Here is a 17,684-nt window from a genome sequence, read left to right on the forward strand (position 1 = left end):
TCTCCACTACCATTGAAAACTATGTAAGCTGAACGTCTGATTTGGGAAAATCCCTTACTTTTTCCACAATGAAATGGAGACAACTAAAGGGGACCCTGTCAATATTGCAAATGTTACTTGTTTTGCTTTTTTCTGGATACCATCAACAGGTCTATGGAATGCTTTCCTAAATGTGTATTCCTTTTATGACTTAGTCTTTAGACTGGGGAGAGGGCAGAGAGAGGAGAGAAGAGAGTGAGGCAGGTGTTAGAGATGGAGACACCACATCACTCCCCAAGAGAAGTCACTGACAAACTGTAGGCAAGATACTGACTTGTTCCAGGGAAGCCCTGGCGTCCTCTATCTCCTGTCACTACTGCAACCTGGCCGACAGCGCTCCCGGCTTCGCTTCTGCTCTAGCCGGCTGCTGCCTCCGCGCCCCCGCCACGCGCCCAGGTGAGCCGCGCCAGGTGGCAGCGAGCCTTTACCTGCCAGGCTGCCCGGCCTCTGGAGGGTGGCCGTGGCATACAGCTCCTGCGAGTGCTTGCTGTACTGCTCGGACGCGTGGACCAGGCGCTTGGTGGGCGACAGGGTGGCGTACGTGCCGATGGTGGAGCTCAGCTGGTGGATGGGCGAGGAGGAGATGGTGGACTGCACGGTGGGGGGCGAGGTCACACGGATCGGGGACAGGCCGGCCGAGGACACGACGATGTTGATGGGCGAGCTGGTGCTGTAGGACTTGGCCAGGCGGCTGGGCGACTGCTTGGGCGAGGAGCCGCGCGGCGCGGCGTAGGTGGCGCCCTCGGGGGCCGAGCCGCCGCGCTGCAGCTTGGTGGGCGAGCCGCCCTGGGGCGCGGCCAGTGGGGAGCCCCCGCGCGGCGGCGCGGGCAGCGTGGAGCTGGAGTAGTAGAGCGCGGCGGCGGCGGCGGCGGCGGCGGCGGTGGGCGGCGCGTCGGGCAGGTGGAAGGCGCTGCCCAGGCTGGGCGCGAACGGCTCCCGCGGCGGTGGCGGCGGCGGCGTCGCGGGCTCGGGCCCCGCCAGGTGGCCGGCGCGGCTGGTCGTGCCCTGTGCCCGGGAGAGGAGAGAACACGCGCACTTAGCGAGGGAGAAGCACACGGCCCACCCGGCCCAGCCCGGCCCCGAGAGTAGGGGCACACCGGGGATGCCGCGGGTGCCCGGGGGCTCTGCGAGCCCAGCTGTGCTCAGGACTGGACGCGAACCTGCGCCCCAAACTCTCCTGGGGCGGATTTCTTGTCCCGACACTGGCACAGGCCAGCTGACTACTGGAGGGAAGTCACGTTTGACAAATGAGACCTGTGTTTGCTTACATGTCGATGTTATTTCGGGAATAGCAGAAGCATCGCATTTGTCACATAAAGATTTTTAAAGGCCCCCCGACAGGGCAATCATGATCTCCCTGGGCGCAATCACGATCTGTTAGTTTTAATGAGAAATTCGGGCAGTAAATCTCTTTCTGTCCCCCCACTCCCCACCCTTGCCCCAGGTCATTTCATTGGATACACTTTCTACCTCGGAGATTGGCCGAGTTACAAACTTATCTAGAGAGCGTCAAGAATAAACATACTTCTTACAGTTTATTCTGTTGCGATTGTCGCGTGGATTCTTCTTTTTGGACAACGAAAAGTTAAACGGAGGGAAAAATATTAAGTCAGAATGAATTCGCTTCGTCTTTTCAGCATGAAAAAAATTCTAGAGGAATTAGAGCAATTGGAAATGAGAACACTAAAAAAGCCTCCCTTTTCTAGATTTTAACGCTGGGCGCCCAATGTTTCAGCATCTTTCTCTCTCTAGCTCCCTTTAAGAGCCCCCTGCAGCTGTGTCTTCCAATTGAAAGCCATTCGCCTCTCATTTATTTACAAGAACACAAAAGACAACAAGGGCTGGGGAGGCGCTGGAGAGACAGTTGGAGGGGAAAGCACTTTCCTTGAATCTTGTCCAGAGACAAATTTGCATTCGAATGAAAACACTACATTGTCAACCACTTCTGGGCAGGAGGTCTCAGATCTTCCAGGCTTTCCCGGGGGAGCAGAGAGGATTTTGAGAGCCTGCTGGTGTGAAAAGGGAATAGGATTGTACACAGAGTTGGAGAGAAGCTAGGAAGGAGGGTTTTGAAATGAGGGGTGGGAGGTGGGTGGGGAGGAGGACTCGAGAGAGATGGAGGGAAGGGAGGAAGAGAAGATTGAACAGATGCTAGCCATTAAAAGTTTCAATTATGCCTCTCTACCCGTTTTGGAATGGCAATTGGCAAATAATAGACTGGGCACTTTCGGTGCACATACACAGGCATTCCAAATTTCATCTGGGATGTCAAGTTCATATGCAGATCGGAGGGAGTTAATTGAGCAACATCAAAATTCTCTATTAGGAGTAGCCTGGCATAGGAGGTAGATAAACACTTTGGTGAGAGACATTCTCTATGCAGAGTGTGTGTATGTGTATGCATATGTATTTATGCACGGTGCATATATTTTAAATATTCTTATACACACATGCAATCCATAAAGCAATTATTTTAACTTTAAGAGTGCAAGTAAAATGTAAGTTCCGAGTTTATTCAATGATGTGTCCCCAGCAACTAGAACAGGGCCTGATTCCTAGCAGAGACTCCAGGAATATTTGTGGAATGGTTCCTCAAGTTAGTCTCAAGGCTGTGAAGGTCTTACATGTGGAGGATGGGGCACAAACACTACAGATGTGGGTGTGCTTACTCTGAACCCCAGAGAAATAGTCCAGCTTCATCCAGAGTCATCCAGGGGGTGACTGTGATGCAATTTTGCTTCTCTCCCAGTGGCAGCTCTGAGCATGAAACATGTATTAAATAGGTTGGGTTTCTCAAATCTAGCTGTATATTATCATCTCCAGGGGAGCTTTAAAAAAAACTCTCAATACTCATGACTTACCATTGCCATTTAATTCAGTATCCCTGAAGGTGAGACCTATATGTCAGGTATTTTGGGAAGCTCAGCAGGTGATTTCACTGTGCAACCAAGTATGAGTCCCAGGTCCCCCCTAGGGCAGTGGTTTTCAAAGGGAGGTCCCTGTTCCCGCAGCTGCAGCATCATTGTGGATGGTCTTTTCAAACCACAATGCAAACAAAATTCTAGAGGAATCAGAGCAATCGGAATCATACCCCACCGTAAACTGAACAAACTCTGCGGGAGGGGCCAAGGGATCTGGGTTTTAACCAGTACTCCGGGTGACGATGGTGCTGGTCAAAGTTTGCCAACGCTGCTCCAGAAGACACTTGGATTTGGAGGGTGAGGAGTGGGCCCCAGAGTCTGCATTTCTAACAGTCTCCCAGAGCAGACAGATGCTGCTGCTTTGAGAACTACCACTAAGCTGCAGACATTTTTCTTCTGAAGCTCTACCGGGGTTCCCTATCAACTGGGGCCTGAGCAACACTCAGCCATGCAGAACACAGCTGGCAAGTGATGGAAAAGCGTCCGACAAAAATTTCTGAAAACTCTTCCCACAGGAACAAAATGAGAAGAAAGAACCCTTTCTCTAAGGTTTCAGGAGCACTCTCTGCTCCCTGTTCACAACAAAACAAAAACTTTTTGTGATATCTTGGATATGTAACGTTAATCAAACAACCTTAGAGTATACTAATGATGCCATTACCAAATAGCATAATTTTAAAGAAATACTAACTAAAGCATACCAATGTAAATGAGAATATGAAGTCAGGATTCATTCTAATATCTAAATATTAGAACAACATGTATCCTGTGAAAACCTTAATACTTTTTAAAAATATTTTATTTTTCTTGTCATCTGTCAAAACATCTAGTCTCAGGAGTACTAAGTGCTGAATATGACTGTCTCCTATGTTTTCTTAAACGGACCCCAATCTGTAGAAGCCTTGAGAACCGCCACATGAGCTGTAGACATTTTGAAAAGCCATAGCAACCAGTTTGAAAGTCTTTTAGATATTATAGGATCTTGGTAAAGTGCTAATAATTTTGGCATGAAAAAAGGAAAACTATAAACAATAAAATTTTATATATTGTTTAACATAGTAAGTGGTATTGTCCACTATGTACTAAAATGCAATTCCAAAAAAGCCTCCTGAATCCATTTGTGTAAGAAGCCATCGTCAGTTAGAGCGCCTTCTCAGGAGCACCAGCTACACTGGTTGAGTTAGCAGCAGTGCTTTCTACAATGTATAGAATGTTCGCAATCTGTACTGCTCAATATGGCACTGCTGAACATACCGGCCGATTGACAGCTTGAACTGTGGCTAATCAGCTGAGGAACTTTAGTACACACTTCACTTTAATTAAGTTAAACATCCACACATGACTAGCGGCCACCGTCTTGGACAGCACAGTTGTCTAAGCCCCTCTGCAGTTTACAATAAATAACCCAGAGGTGCTATACTCCATTCCAATGACTTTTAGAGTAATAAATGCCTAAGAACTATTCTTTGGCTAAACAGAGGAATTTGTTTTGTAGCATCATTTAAATAAAAACAAAATTTGGGGGAGCCTCTTTTCACCCTTGTGCTTATGTTTTCTTTCATTACCGAATTTGATTTAGTAACTCTCTGTCAGTTAAGGATACCTGAGGCTGTCATTCAAGCCTGTTGCACAATCATAGGATAGTTTATTACTACCCATCGTTGCATTAGAAATAATCGAAACACATTTCAACACATACAGAATTGTATTCACTTTGTCGTTCATTAGTGTCACGAAAGTTCAATTCTACCATAAAAATATGTTAGCACTATAAAGCTGCAAATCTGATTTAAAAGGTAGAATTCAAATAAAGTTTCATTTTCCTTTTTTAAACTAAAGACTACCACACACTGCTTCTTTGCGGATATTTGGAAATGTATGCACATGCAAAGACAGTTGAAATAATTTTTTATTGATGGGTGACTCTGAAAATAAAAATAATGATATAACAAATTTAGATATACTTGCAATAGATTGGACCCCATCCTTGGTCACACAATCTAGGCTGTTGGCAGAGACAGTTCTTGACTCTGTCTTCATTCTCAGCTCTTTGGATCACTCTCAGCCTAGAGGGCAACTTTATTTGTCTTTCCCACTCCTTCAAAATGAGGAACCCATTTATGAGAAATGGACAAGGAAGCAGGATGTTCACAGACAAACACCCCATCAAGGAGATGTTCTGATTAAACAGTTTCTGATAGGCAGAGTGTGGTGTACATTAAGTGTAGTTCAGTTCTTGTTTCCTATGGGAACTTTTTCAATAAAAATATGGAACATTAACTCATCAAAGCTATCACAAACTATGTTATCTGTATACATATGTTTAAGATGGATCAGATTCAGGATATATTCGGGGTCACAATTTTTACATTACATTACATGGTGTGTGTGTGTGTATGTGTGTGTGTGTGTGTGTGTGAGTATACTTAGTGGTATATTGAGGCCTCTTGTGTAATTGCAGATGCATTTGTACCTATTTTATAGAACTGTTTAAGGGGAGGATGTATTCACAAAGTATAGTATAAAAAATATTGAAATGGGAAATTAGGGAATATGTACATTATTCCAATAGCCATTAATTAACAGTACTCAAGTTTGATGTATTAATTTACTCACTGACTCAATAAACCATTAACAAGAGCCTACTACAGTCTGGGCATCCCTACTCTGAAAATCCAAAATCTGAAATCCAAAAATCCCAAACATTTTGAGCACTGACATGAATGTCACAGTAGAAAATTCTACACCTGACACCTTTGCTTCCTGATGGTTTAATGTACATAAACTTTGTTTCATGTACAACATTATTTAAAATGTCATATAAACTATAACCTTCAGGCTACGAGTTATGTATGAAATACAAATGAATTTCTTTTTTAGACTGGGGGGGCTGTCCCATCCCCAAGATATCTCATTATGGATATTCAAGTATTCTAAATTCGCCCCCCAAATATCTGAAATCCAAAACATTTCTGATCCCCTGCATTTCAAACAAGGGATGCTCGACCTGTCTACACCATGTCCAAATGAGGAGCTTGTTTTTGAAGAGCTCTCAACAATTCCCTTATATGGAGTATTTTTACTTTGATGTTATTTTGGAGATCTATCGATGATGTATTTTTGTCTGTACAGAATACTGCCTGGCACACAATGAAGACACTGTTCTTTGGGGGAGTAGGAGCCCCTGAGAATATGGCACTCTTAAACCAGAAAGTGGCACTGGTCTTAGCGCCGAGCACATTTGCTTCCAGATTCTTTCATGCTGAATCTTCTATGGAGGGCGTAGGAATGGCAGAGGAGTCATAAGGGGACAATTCTCAGAACTTGAAAATTTATTCAATTCTCATTCTCTGGGGATCTGGCAGTGCAAACAAAACAAAACAAATTCCCCCAATGCTCATATCCAGTGAACAAGAGACTTGACAGCCTGTAATCTCTAAGGCATCTGGACTTCCAATCATGAGTAAGCCCTGTCACTAAGCAAAAGCACATTGTATAAAGCAGGCCCATGATTTATAAGCAGTCCTGTGAAGATGCATTCAGACCTGCCAAGTTTTCTTAAATTGTCAGCAAGGCCCCCAGTTCTGGGACAGGAGGCATATTTGCCCAGGATGCTGGGCAGCCGGGCCGACAGTGTCAGGAATGGAGAACTGGAGTCCTTGTTTTGTGGCTTCCCTGAGTCCAGCTTTACGGGATCAGCAGTCTGCTCCCCCATTCACTGTATTCATCCCTTTCTGTTTTCCTGGGATTACAATCGGACTGGCAAACCTAGTTGCTAATGATGTCTTCCTTTTCCAGATACTATTGGCTGGTGGCACCTAAGGTCACCGCAGGGAGCAGTGTGCCCAGGCAAGCACAGGGTTATGACAGGTGCAGCTGGGGAGCACATTCAGAGGAAGGCACAGGCCACAGGGCCAGGGCCACAGAGAAGTCAAAACATGAATGTGGCCATGGACTGAGATGTGGGAGGAAGACACTGGAGCTTGTGTGTGAGGAAGATGTCTCAATGCAGAGTGGTTTAAGTTGTGACAGGGCCATGAGAAAGTAAAAGCAATGACAAAGTTAATCCTTCAGTGAGTTAAGAAAGGCAGGATCAATCCTGCATAATAAAAAGCAGGGCAGGGCTTAAAGATGACATCTTCAAAGAAGTCCGTTTCTACTGAAAGCACTCTGGTAAGGTAACTGAATCATACCAGCTCTGTGCTGCTGATTAACAGTTTTGAGAAATTGTTGCACTTTCCTAGTGTAAGTTTGTCTAGAGCTTTGGGCTTGCACACAAAGACAGACAAGGCGATTTACTCTCACAACTTTGAAACATGAAGAAATCACCAACTCCAAAATGCAAACAATCATATTTAGGACTACATGAAATATTCCTATAATATAGCGCAGTTAAAACAAATCTACCTCCCCAAATAAGTTGTGTGCCTTGAACTTACTCCCTGGGCTGTAATGAATTTGCCTGAGCATGCGCACCATTGCTCAAAAAATGTTGACAAGTTTTCTTTTCAAACCATCTTCCAAAGGAATGCCATTCTTGAATTCCAAAGGAAGAAAACTCTGGTACTGTGAGAAAAGTTTGATTTTGGCAATAACTAAATAAAATCATCCAGGGCCTTGTCTGAGGATTCTCTTGAGGGGTGCTGGTTTTGGTAAAAGCTAGTATGTAACATAAGAGAAGAGACAGCTTCTATGCACAGTTTATACACCTTCCCCGAAGTCATCACCACTGGCATCATTACTGTTGGTGAGGAAAGAAGGGCTGGGTTTACCTGGTGGTGACATCCCACTGACACTGAAAGGTGGTGTCCACAACAAACTGAACTTAAGTACCTAAAAACCCAAGGTTCTTGGAAGAAGTTCCTTTCCTCAGATGGGAACATCCCAATCCAAAAGACCATAAAAGCAACTATCTCCCTGGAAACAATAATAGAAACCACGCTCACTGCTTTCTTTCTGCCCAAGGGTCCCAAAATTATGGAGGATGGGGAGGGAACGAACAAGAGAGAAGGCAAGAGAGAGAAATTTTGCAAATTATTTTGTCTTGGCCAGTGCAGTTAGAAGGCGGTGGCCATGGATTCGTTTTCCCCAGATCTCTAAGTCACAAGTGCAAACATGGTGACGTAGATTTTTGCATCCTTGAGTACTGATTTTTCCTTCCCTTTGACCTCCCTTTAATGAAAGTTGATTAGGATCATTATCAGTAAATGTTCTGAAAAGTATTTCATATGGCCATTTCTGTGGTCTACCAGTGGAAAGAAAATAGAAAACAAATAAACAATGACTAAGTAACTTATAAATTTAACTTAAAGAATATGTAAGGAGAGATTTCTTGATGGAAACTCTTTCTTAAAACCTACATGAGCACTGGCAAAAATATACTACACAGAACTGTATTTCAGCAAGAGGCTCATTTAATATAACTGCAACAGCCCAAATATTTGCTCAGAAGAGAAAATGTTACAGCAAAACACATATCCACCCTCCCTGCCATGAGAAATGCTTCCATTATTGAAACCAAATGAAATATACTTATCCTCAAAGAGAAAATGAAGAGAAAAGATTTGAAAGCAAAGCAAGGAATAGGGATGCACAACAGAGAATCATCCTAAAACTATCTTAAAAACAAATATTCTGCCACTTTCCTGCAAATACGCCAAGGAAAATATGTGAAACAATATGAATTCTCTTCTAAATGTTGCATAATGTATACATTTACGTTAAAAATATCTCTGCAATTTTTGTGTTTTCCAAATTTATTGGTAACTTTTCTCTGCAGGTTTTACCTAACAACAACTTATTTCATAATTAAGCAGCCGGGAGTGAAATTCTACTAGCTGTCTTTACCACCCTTTTTATTCAACACTCAAGACAGAGGTGTTTAAAGGAAACTTGCTCCTCCTTCAACTTCCCCATCCCCTCAGCCTTCACATCCACCTGCATGAGTGTGTACCAATAAGCAATATTCCAAACACAATGAACCCATTTCCTTCTGAAAGAAGTGAGCAGATGGTGTATTTATGATTACGATAAAGCATTAATGAGGACTTTTAAGACATAAAAGTCAGCACAACATTAAATAGATAAGCCAGATCAAAAAGAAATGGAAATTTTGTTTCTCAAAAAGTGTACTGCTTTTCTAGAACACCTACCACTGTTCAGTTTTACTTTAGACATCTATCATTCAAGTAGACCATTTCCCTAAGATTGTGGTTGTGGACATTGTTCAATTCTATTGGAGAATATGCAAAGATTTTTAAATCTTTAGGCTTGCGTACTCCTTTGCCAGTGCTCTGTCTACAGATGTATACTTTTATATTTCTTGCATAGCTTTATTGTTTGAGGGACAAAATACTTGGTGAAACTATTTTATGTTTGGACATAGGGCAAACCCAACATGTTTAGAGTTGGTTTTTGGCTCCTCTTTGCCAGAAGTTTTATATTTAGCATTTCATATAATCCAATGGAAGTTTTATGTGAGTGGAAGAAGGAAGAACCTGGAGGAAAGCCACCTTCTTTATCTTCTAGCCCACCCACAAACCTGCACAGAATAATTATAAAACAACAGGCTGGTGTTGGCAGAACCCGGATGGATATCTGGTGAACCTTGGGTCAATTATGAGGGATATGAAGGCAAGTCTTAGCATCATTCTCACTCTTGCAGCAGGGCAATCTAATAGGAAGAGAAAAGACTTAAATGCAACTAACTATAGGATATCACTTATTATATGACAGAGTAATGTTTTTAACACATAAGGTGGATCATGTTGCTCCTCTGCTTGAAATTCTCTACTGGCTCCTTACTTTACTCCCAGTAAAAATGGAATCCCACCAATGACTGCTCTGTCAGCATGCCAGGCTGCCCCATCCAGGGGCCACTGCATTTGCTGTGCAGAGGGAGCCATGTAGCTTCCTTCCTCTTCTCCATGTCTTTGCCCAAAAGTCTCCTCGAGGTCCCTATCATGCTGCACTCCCCCATGCACTTTGGATCTTGCTTACCCTAGTCTGTATCCATTTCCTTCCCATAGAAACCACCACTTTCTAAGGTACTGTGCAGTTTACTTATTTGCTGTGCTGATTTTCTGAATCTCCATCCCTGCTGCTAGAACAGAAGTTCCTTGAGGACTGGGATCGTGTCTACTTTCTTTACTTCTCCATCCCAAGCACACAGTCTTATGGCATCAATTGGCACATGATAAACGTCTTGAATGCATCAAAGAATAACCTGGAAACACAAAGGTGAAGGTTGACCTCGAAGAAGAAGGGGTCTGTGGAGGGGTGACCTACACAACTTGTTTAGAGGCTCGGGCAGGAGCTTGCAGCATAGCTGAGCAGAGTGCTGGCAGTGGGGAAAGGATATCTATAAGTTAGCTCAGGTCACTTTCTAGAATGGCCTTGAGGTCCCGATGGGAAAGGTAGACCACTCTCTCTCCTGTGGACCAGCTCCATGAACTCCTCCGAAGTCTCAGAAGAATGATGTTAAAGAATTTCAGCTGGAGGGACGTCAGAGAACAAATATTTTATGGCAATTTGGGTGGCTTACAGCTTGACTTTTGGGCTGATGAGTTGGGGCAATGCGGGTTACGCACATATCATCAGGGCCTGTTGTAGATCCTGGGGACGATCACTGAATAAGCATTTATTATGCTGAATAGAGATTTTTAAATACTGAAATTAGAATCTTTGAGCATGTATAATACTCCTTTGAAATTACATTTAAATTTATGAACTAGATAAAAAGATCATTGCTTTGCTTTAGAATTACACAGTTTTTTAGACAAAAAAATATAGGATATTTTTGTTTTGATTGATTATTGACCATACTCACTTGGCCTGACATCTGTTAGCCATAGTTTGAATTATGTTAAGCCTTGCAGCAATTTATTATTACAGGATATTGTAAAAATTAACCTAGGCTTGAAGGAGTAAGATTTAACACTGATCAGAATTTTGAAAAGAAAAATATCATACCACTCAAATAGAGGGATCTGAACAATAGTGTCATTATTGGAATGGAATGTGGCCTCCCTTCTCTCAAGGCTATAACACTAAAAACAGAGTGAAAATTCTGGCTTATTTGTTGAACGTTTCTCTGACATTACATTGAAGTCACAGGCACCACAGAATATTCAATAAGCATGTCTTTCATACTTCAGCACACAGCTAAAGTAAATTATAGTAGCAATATCTACCACTGAGCTAAATAAATGAGATATTCCACAATGGTTTCCCTTCTGTTAGTAGAGTGAATTAGAACATTTCAACTCTGGTTTGATTATTCAGACTTGTGCATCCTACCCACTGCCACGTAAATGAGTCTACCAGTAACATTTGCCTCAAACTTAAGTTATATCTTTGAACATTTACATTTATCGATGTCTTCAAACTATAACTCTGATGACTTCAGATACAGAGCTTTGATGTCTTTATAACTTCGTAACCCTTTCTGATTAAACTTTAAAGCAACTTTGAATGTGGGTGGAGGGACAGGCCCTTTACCTCAGTGGAATGTTTTATTAGTTCCTCTCACCCACATTCCTATCATTCAGCAGTGTGAGAAGGTAAAACTTAATTAACAAAGCCACTGATGAACAAGGATGTTTCTTGAAGAAGGTAATCATATTTTAAAAATTGTTTCTGGCACAATAATTTAACGTCAGTAGTGGAAATCCAAATAAACTTTCAGCTCCTGCTTCAATAATGTGAATGTCACATAAATGAGCACATAGTAATGACTGCACCAGGCTGTCAACCCTCTTTGCCTCTCACCTCTGCATTCGTTTCTTGAAGCCATGTGGCCTGCCAGGTGCTTCTGATACAAAGATGAAAAAAGTCCTGTCCTCAAGTAGCTTTCAGTTTAGTTAGAGAAATGCATGGATGAATAACATCAATAAATTGGTAAAAGAGATGGGTTCAGGGGTCACAGAGCCAGTGGTGCATAACGAGCATTTCAGAGGAAGGGTTCCTAGAAGAGACAGTGCCCAATAAATGCAAAAGGGCTGAAACTAACTTTGTCAGCTGAAAACGGTGTGGGGCTTTCAGTTCTTCAGAAGCAAAAGCACAGAAGTTAAAAGGGCTTATGTCGTTGAAAATAAGCTTAAAACAAGAGAGCCTTCCAATAAATCAACTCTGGTGGGATGATCAAAATTATACTCTGGTGGGTACCGCAAAATTAGAAAAACTAAAATATTAGCATGCTCTCTCTCCTCTCTTCTATATAACAACATTTGCATCTTTCTTGAAAAAAAATTATTTCCAGATTGGTAGCTGCTTCTTTTTACCAACAGTTGGTTTTAACTGCAGCTAACGTATTTGTGCAGTGAAACTGTAAGATCAAGCACATGCCTTAAAGAAACAATTGAGAGCACATTTAAAAATCCAACCTCACAAAATGTAGCTATGCCTAAACTCATCACAATTATTTTCCAAACAGTTCTGTTTACCTGATTACACATTTATAGTATGTTTCTTTATATTTATATAAAAAACCCAAAGAGGAACCTCATGCTTCTTTTAGGAGACACAATACTCTATTTTTTCCGGAGTACACTCACAAACTCAAAATGTATATCAACTGATATCACACATAGACATAGAGGGAGTAACTAGATGGATGCTGACATACTCACACAGGGAAACACATATAAGACAGGTACAGCATGAACAACACATAGATATTTCTAAAGAAAATGTTTGTAACTTAGCATTACTCCATAATTGTACTTTATTATTTCTTTCCTTCATCCACAACACCAAAGGGCATTTCCCTCAAGTTGAGGAACACACCGACAAAAAGGCAGGCTGGGCCTCCACATCCACTGCATGCCCGTTCCCCACCTGTCCCCTTGGAGTCCACTGACACCACGCAGCACCGGGTACCTACCTGGCTGAAGCTCTGGCCCGCAGCTCGGGCTTGTGTGCCTCGGGCCGGGAGCTGTGAAGGGGTGGTTTCCCCCAGGGCCAGGGTCTGGTTGCTATGGTAGCTGGCCGGATACTGGAAAGACCCTTCAGGTTTGGAATTGAGCTGAAGTGCACTCTGGGAGAGCAGGCTGGGCCCTGCATTGAAAGTCATTTAGAACAGTCAGTGACAGTCTCAGTGAAGCAGAAATGACATGTATTATTTATTGAGAGTAGCCTAGAATTATCACATGCACATGATTCCAGCCATCCACGCTTAAAATTCTGAGAACTAAAATGACCATATAATTTGACTCCAGCTCTCAAATGAGATTTTTTTTTTTTTTTTTTTTTTGATGGTGGTTTAACAGTTCTCAAAGGAGTAGATTTTTCAAATGATCTCATCCTGACCTACATAGAGACATTTCTTATGAGACAAATCAGTTAATCAAGTAGTTATTTTGGGATCAGACAATATCAGAAACATTTGAAATAATGTAAAACTCCACTTTTCGGTACCTGTTAATTTCGCTAATATAATTATATCTCCTACTTCATGATTGAGATGCTAAAACACTCGAAACCTTCCAATCACTGACAAATTCTATTGTATAAATAGTGATATAATACCTCAGTGCCTGAAGGGTAGACAGTGTTTAAAATATTAATAGCTCTTTGTGCAATGTGGAATTCACCGTCGCCTCACATCATCCCTGATGACTGCTTACCTTTCCCATCACAGCAGTGCACAGTAGGAGAACAAAGAGAACATACAGTGTTCAAATTCGTGCCACAAATGTAGCTGATATTACAAGGGATGAAGAATCAGTTTCTGGTCTTATTTAATTAAACGTTGCATATGAAATTGTGTTTTGTTTTCTTATATTCTATTTAGATGAGATCCTTGCATTTTCCCATTTTCTTTTTAAGCAAATTTTCTTTGAACAAATTTAATACTCTCTTTCGGGATCAAATAAGTATGGAGGACAGTAAATGTGCTTGCTGTTTTCTACTGTGTGTGTCTGAGAGGGGCTGGGGTAAGAAGAGTGTATTAGTGGCAAAAACTTGGCAAAACAAGTTTTCTCCTGTTTCTTTGCACCATAGTACAAAGTCACATATTCGAGGGTAATAATACACATCTAGACTATAGCATAACCATTAAATCATTCTTGATCTCCCTCTTTGGCTGTTTTAGACAATAAATAGTATCACTTCTGATAAGTATGAGCAGATTTCATGTTCCTTATTTTTTTCTTTTTAAGAATGGAACATGACTTTATATTTTCAGTGAGACATGATGTGGATCACCTTTCATAAAAATAATGCATCCTCTTTCAAATAACATTGGTTCATAAAACCTTTGGCACTTAAAGCCTTCCCAATCCCTCTGATTTTCTGACAAAACTTTGAAACAACATCAAGATATTTTTTCATCAGTATTTGAAACAACATGAAGATAAATTTTCATCAGTATTCTATATTGAATAATATGCCAATTAACTAGTACAGTTATTTTGGAATCTATGCAGTTTCTGGAAAAAAAGGTAAGCAAGGAAATAAAAGTGTTTTCATCCACCCACAACTTCATCATGAAGAGTATAACAAAAGTACAATTGCAATCCTTTTACTTTTACTTTAAGAAACCCAGTCCTGAGAAAACAGTATGTACCAGATGGTGACGTTTCCAATAGCCTGGAAAAAAAATCATTTATTCCATCCTAATGGTATTAAATCACTGAATATAAGGAAGTCTCTGACGGGAGATGCATTTAGAGTTTGATTCTGGGTGCCAGTAACATATTGTCCCCATCACCGCTATGGAAGCTGCCAGGCCCAGCGGAGTCAAAGAATAATGTCTGAGGTCCAAGTGACAGGCAGGCTGAGATATGGGAGAGCCCCTGGAGGTTGGGCAAGTGGAGACTAACTGTAAAGCGGAGAAGGAGGTGGGCACTGGGAAGGCAGTGACAACTGTGGCTAAGGGCTTTACCCTTGGTTCCTCCGAAGGTCACATCTTAATGGTGGGAGTGAGCTGTGGTGGAAAAGCAAAGGCCCTTTTAGCTGGGTGGTCACCATTCTATCTGACAATGTGGGGCTGCCTGCTGAGGCTTTCTTGGCTATTTCTTTTTTGTACAGTCTACCTGGGCATAATGGCTTGCACTGGCCATACTCTCCTCCCCCTTGAGATAGTAATGCATCCTAAGGTTAAAAGAAGGTTACAGCAGATACGACAGTGCACAGACCTTTGGAAATATCAATAGAATGAAGTAAAGAAAATAAACACATAAACAAAATATTTAATTTCATGGAAGTAGTTTAGCATTATCTTAAAACAGATAGTTGCATTCCTCATTATTTGTCCTTCAAAGAGAATGCGGGAATTGCTCTTATGAACTTTTTGAATATGTAGTTAGCAAGTTAAATAACTTTGTATATTCTGAAGAGACTCATACAATTATCTCCAGAAACCTACAAATGCTGTCTATACAGGATCTTCTAATGACAATGTAAAGTCCCTTTTCAAAAGAATTTCAATTAAAAATATGGTTTACTTGCTCCCAGAATATATATGATAGAATAATGAAATCTAGTCACCTTTTATAGAATCAGTTGTATATTTGAACAGTACTCAATGAAAACTAACCAGGATTTTCTATCTCATTACTCTATTCATACATCTCAAGCACTGAAACCTAGATGTACTCTGACAAAAGTAATTGCAACAATGAGCAACGTATCAGAATATTACAACACTGACATATCACCTGGCAAGGACAGAACAGTCAAGACAATAGCCAAAACTGTGTACGCATTTTAGAATGATGTTTTTCCACTGCTCACTAGGTTTTCAATCAGTCTCATTTATTCATTCCAATTTTAGAGAGCACAGGCATATGAATATATGAAACAGGTGAAAATTTTAGGACAATTCTTAATTACTTTATAATGAAAGTACAATTTAAATGTAACTAACTTTCGATTAGCTTTATTAATATTACTGTGCAATGAGGTAGAAAATACAAATTTGCTCAGGATTTAAAAAGCATTTATAGTTTTGGGCTTTAAATGATGACTTTGTTTTTCTCCGGAACTTTTGACTTTACATCAAGCCTTGCTTGGGCTAGAGGTAAAACGAGGCTGTGGTCCTGAACCTATGGAATCTATGACCTGAAGGATGCAGGTAATATGGAAAGAAATGGTAGAGGAAGAGAAAGAAGCTGGGCCCTAACATTTCACCCAGGGAAATTGCACCTTTAATGCAATACATTAAACTGCATGCTTTAGCAGAACATCTGCTTCAAAAATTGCATCTTTAATGCAATGATTTCCAGAAGACATCTGAACTGTGGGCAGCAGTGGATCATCATGTCTTTCGCGGCCACAGAGAACGGAAGCCATGCTCCCGTTTGCCTTTGAGACACTGACCTGAGGGGTCACAGTGGCTTCTTTGACCATTCTGACCCTTCTCCATGATGGAACAGTCCTCAGAACTGAGCCCAAGAGTCTTCCCAAAATGAATCACCCCGTGAGCCAGGAAGAGAAGGTGAAACCATTTCCTGATAAACTGATAATGCTTAAGACAGTTTTCTGTCTTCATTCTGAACAAAACCCACTAGTCTTAACTGGATAGAGAGAAGAAATTCCAAGGGAACTACAAAGTTGATCCCATTAACCCTAAGAAGATATATGAAGCAAGGATCTTTAGTGTAACACCAATGTCTCAATATGTTTTCACATGCATGAATTGGTTAGAGACTACACAGCAACCTGCGGGGAAAAAAAAAAAAAAACTGCATGATCTTCATTTTTGTCCTAGAAGTACGAGCAGAGGCAGAGAGAGGTTAAATTGTTAGCCAGTGTCACCCATATGGTAACATGAAGAGGCCTGGATCCTTATCTTCTGTCTCCAAGTCGAAAAGTTGCTGTTGTTTAACATCAAAGCACTGTTTCTTTAAGTCATAAATACATATCAGCAGTTTAAGGTTGAAAAAGTCCTGTGTAAACAGAAATCCACTTGTTTCCAGCAGAAAGCTTCATGCGTCAGATCGTGTTGCTTCTCCAGTGAATTGCTGCTTACAGATTCCAGGTGCTGGCTAGAGGAAACTCGCTGTCCGCTACTCGTGGGACAAAATCAATCTCAGAAGATGTAGAGGTTGAAATGTTAATTTTCTGCATAAAAACTCAGGCCCATTTATAGGTCATATCAACACAGACATATATAACACAGACACAATATGGCCAGCTTCCTCTGATCAGATTAACTGAGTATTTTAGAGTTTCCATGATTATGTGCACTTGTTCTGTTTGCATAGTGTTAAAGAGACTTTATGTGGAATTGCCAATATTTGCCTGCTTTAGCTGAACATCTGCTTCAGAATACAGTAGACCTTCAATTAAAGAATATACTTCGTAATAATACAGAAGAGGCCACAGGTCTACAATGTGACATTCCTGAGTTATTCTGTAAGTCACAACCACACTAACGGAGTATCTGAACATGTGTTGAAAAAAATCCAGGACTGGACGTCCACAGACCTGGGCTCTAGCCCATTTTCATATTTATTTGACCACAGATGATGATGACAGTGACTGTAATGACCAGTTAACCTTTTTTGAGTACTTAGGAAGTTCCAAGGATTGTCCTGAGGAGTTTCCATCTACTAATCCATTGAATTTTAATGACATCTAAGCGAGGAAGGTAGAACCATTCCCACTGATGTCGAGGGAACTAAGGGATCCATTAACTGAGCCCTCACAGTTACTGACGGGCCTGGGGTTAAAACAAAATAGCAGATTGGCTTCAGAATGTGTGTTCTTAAACACACTTCA

General features: G+C 41.4%; 1 protein-coding gene across 7 annotated transcripts in view; it reads right to left on the minus strand.

Moving 5' to 3' along the window:
* Nucleotides 1–17,684, minus strand: part of CTNND2 (catenin delta 2) — a 933,747-nt gene that overhangs the window by 397,517 nt on the left and 518,546 nt on the right. For 3 of the 7 annotated variants that reach the window (XM_023218276.2, XM_023218277.1, XM_023218275.1), the window contains 2 exons: nucleotides 12,844–13,016; nucleotides 468–1,044 (listed from right to left, as the gene is read on the minus strand). The exons of 2 other annotated variants lie outside the window; for them this stretch is intronic. In XM_023218276.2, coding sequence (XP_023074044.1) covers nucleotides 468–1,044; nucleotides 12,844–13,016 — 750 coding nt within the window. Of the gene's footprint in view, nucleotides 1–313; nucleotides 1,045–12,843; nucleotides 13,017–17,684 lie in introns of those variants that run through there. 2 more of the 7 variants (XM_023218279.1, XM_023218280.1) reach the window with 2 other exon arrangements.

The sequence above is a fragment of the Piliocolobus tephrosceles genome, chromosome 4, assembly GCF_002776525.5.
Source record: "Piliocolobus tephrosceles isolate RC106 chromosome 4, ASM277652v3, whole genome shotgun sequence".
In the NCBI taxonomy this organism is placed as follows: Eukaryota; Metazoa; Chordata; class Mammalia; order Primates; family Cercopithecidae; genus Piliocolobus; species Piliocolobus tephrosceles.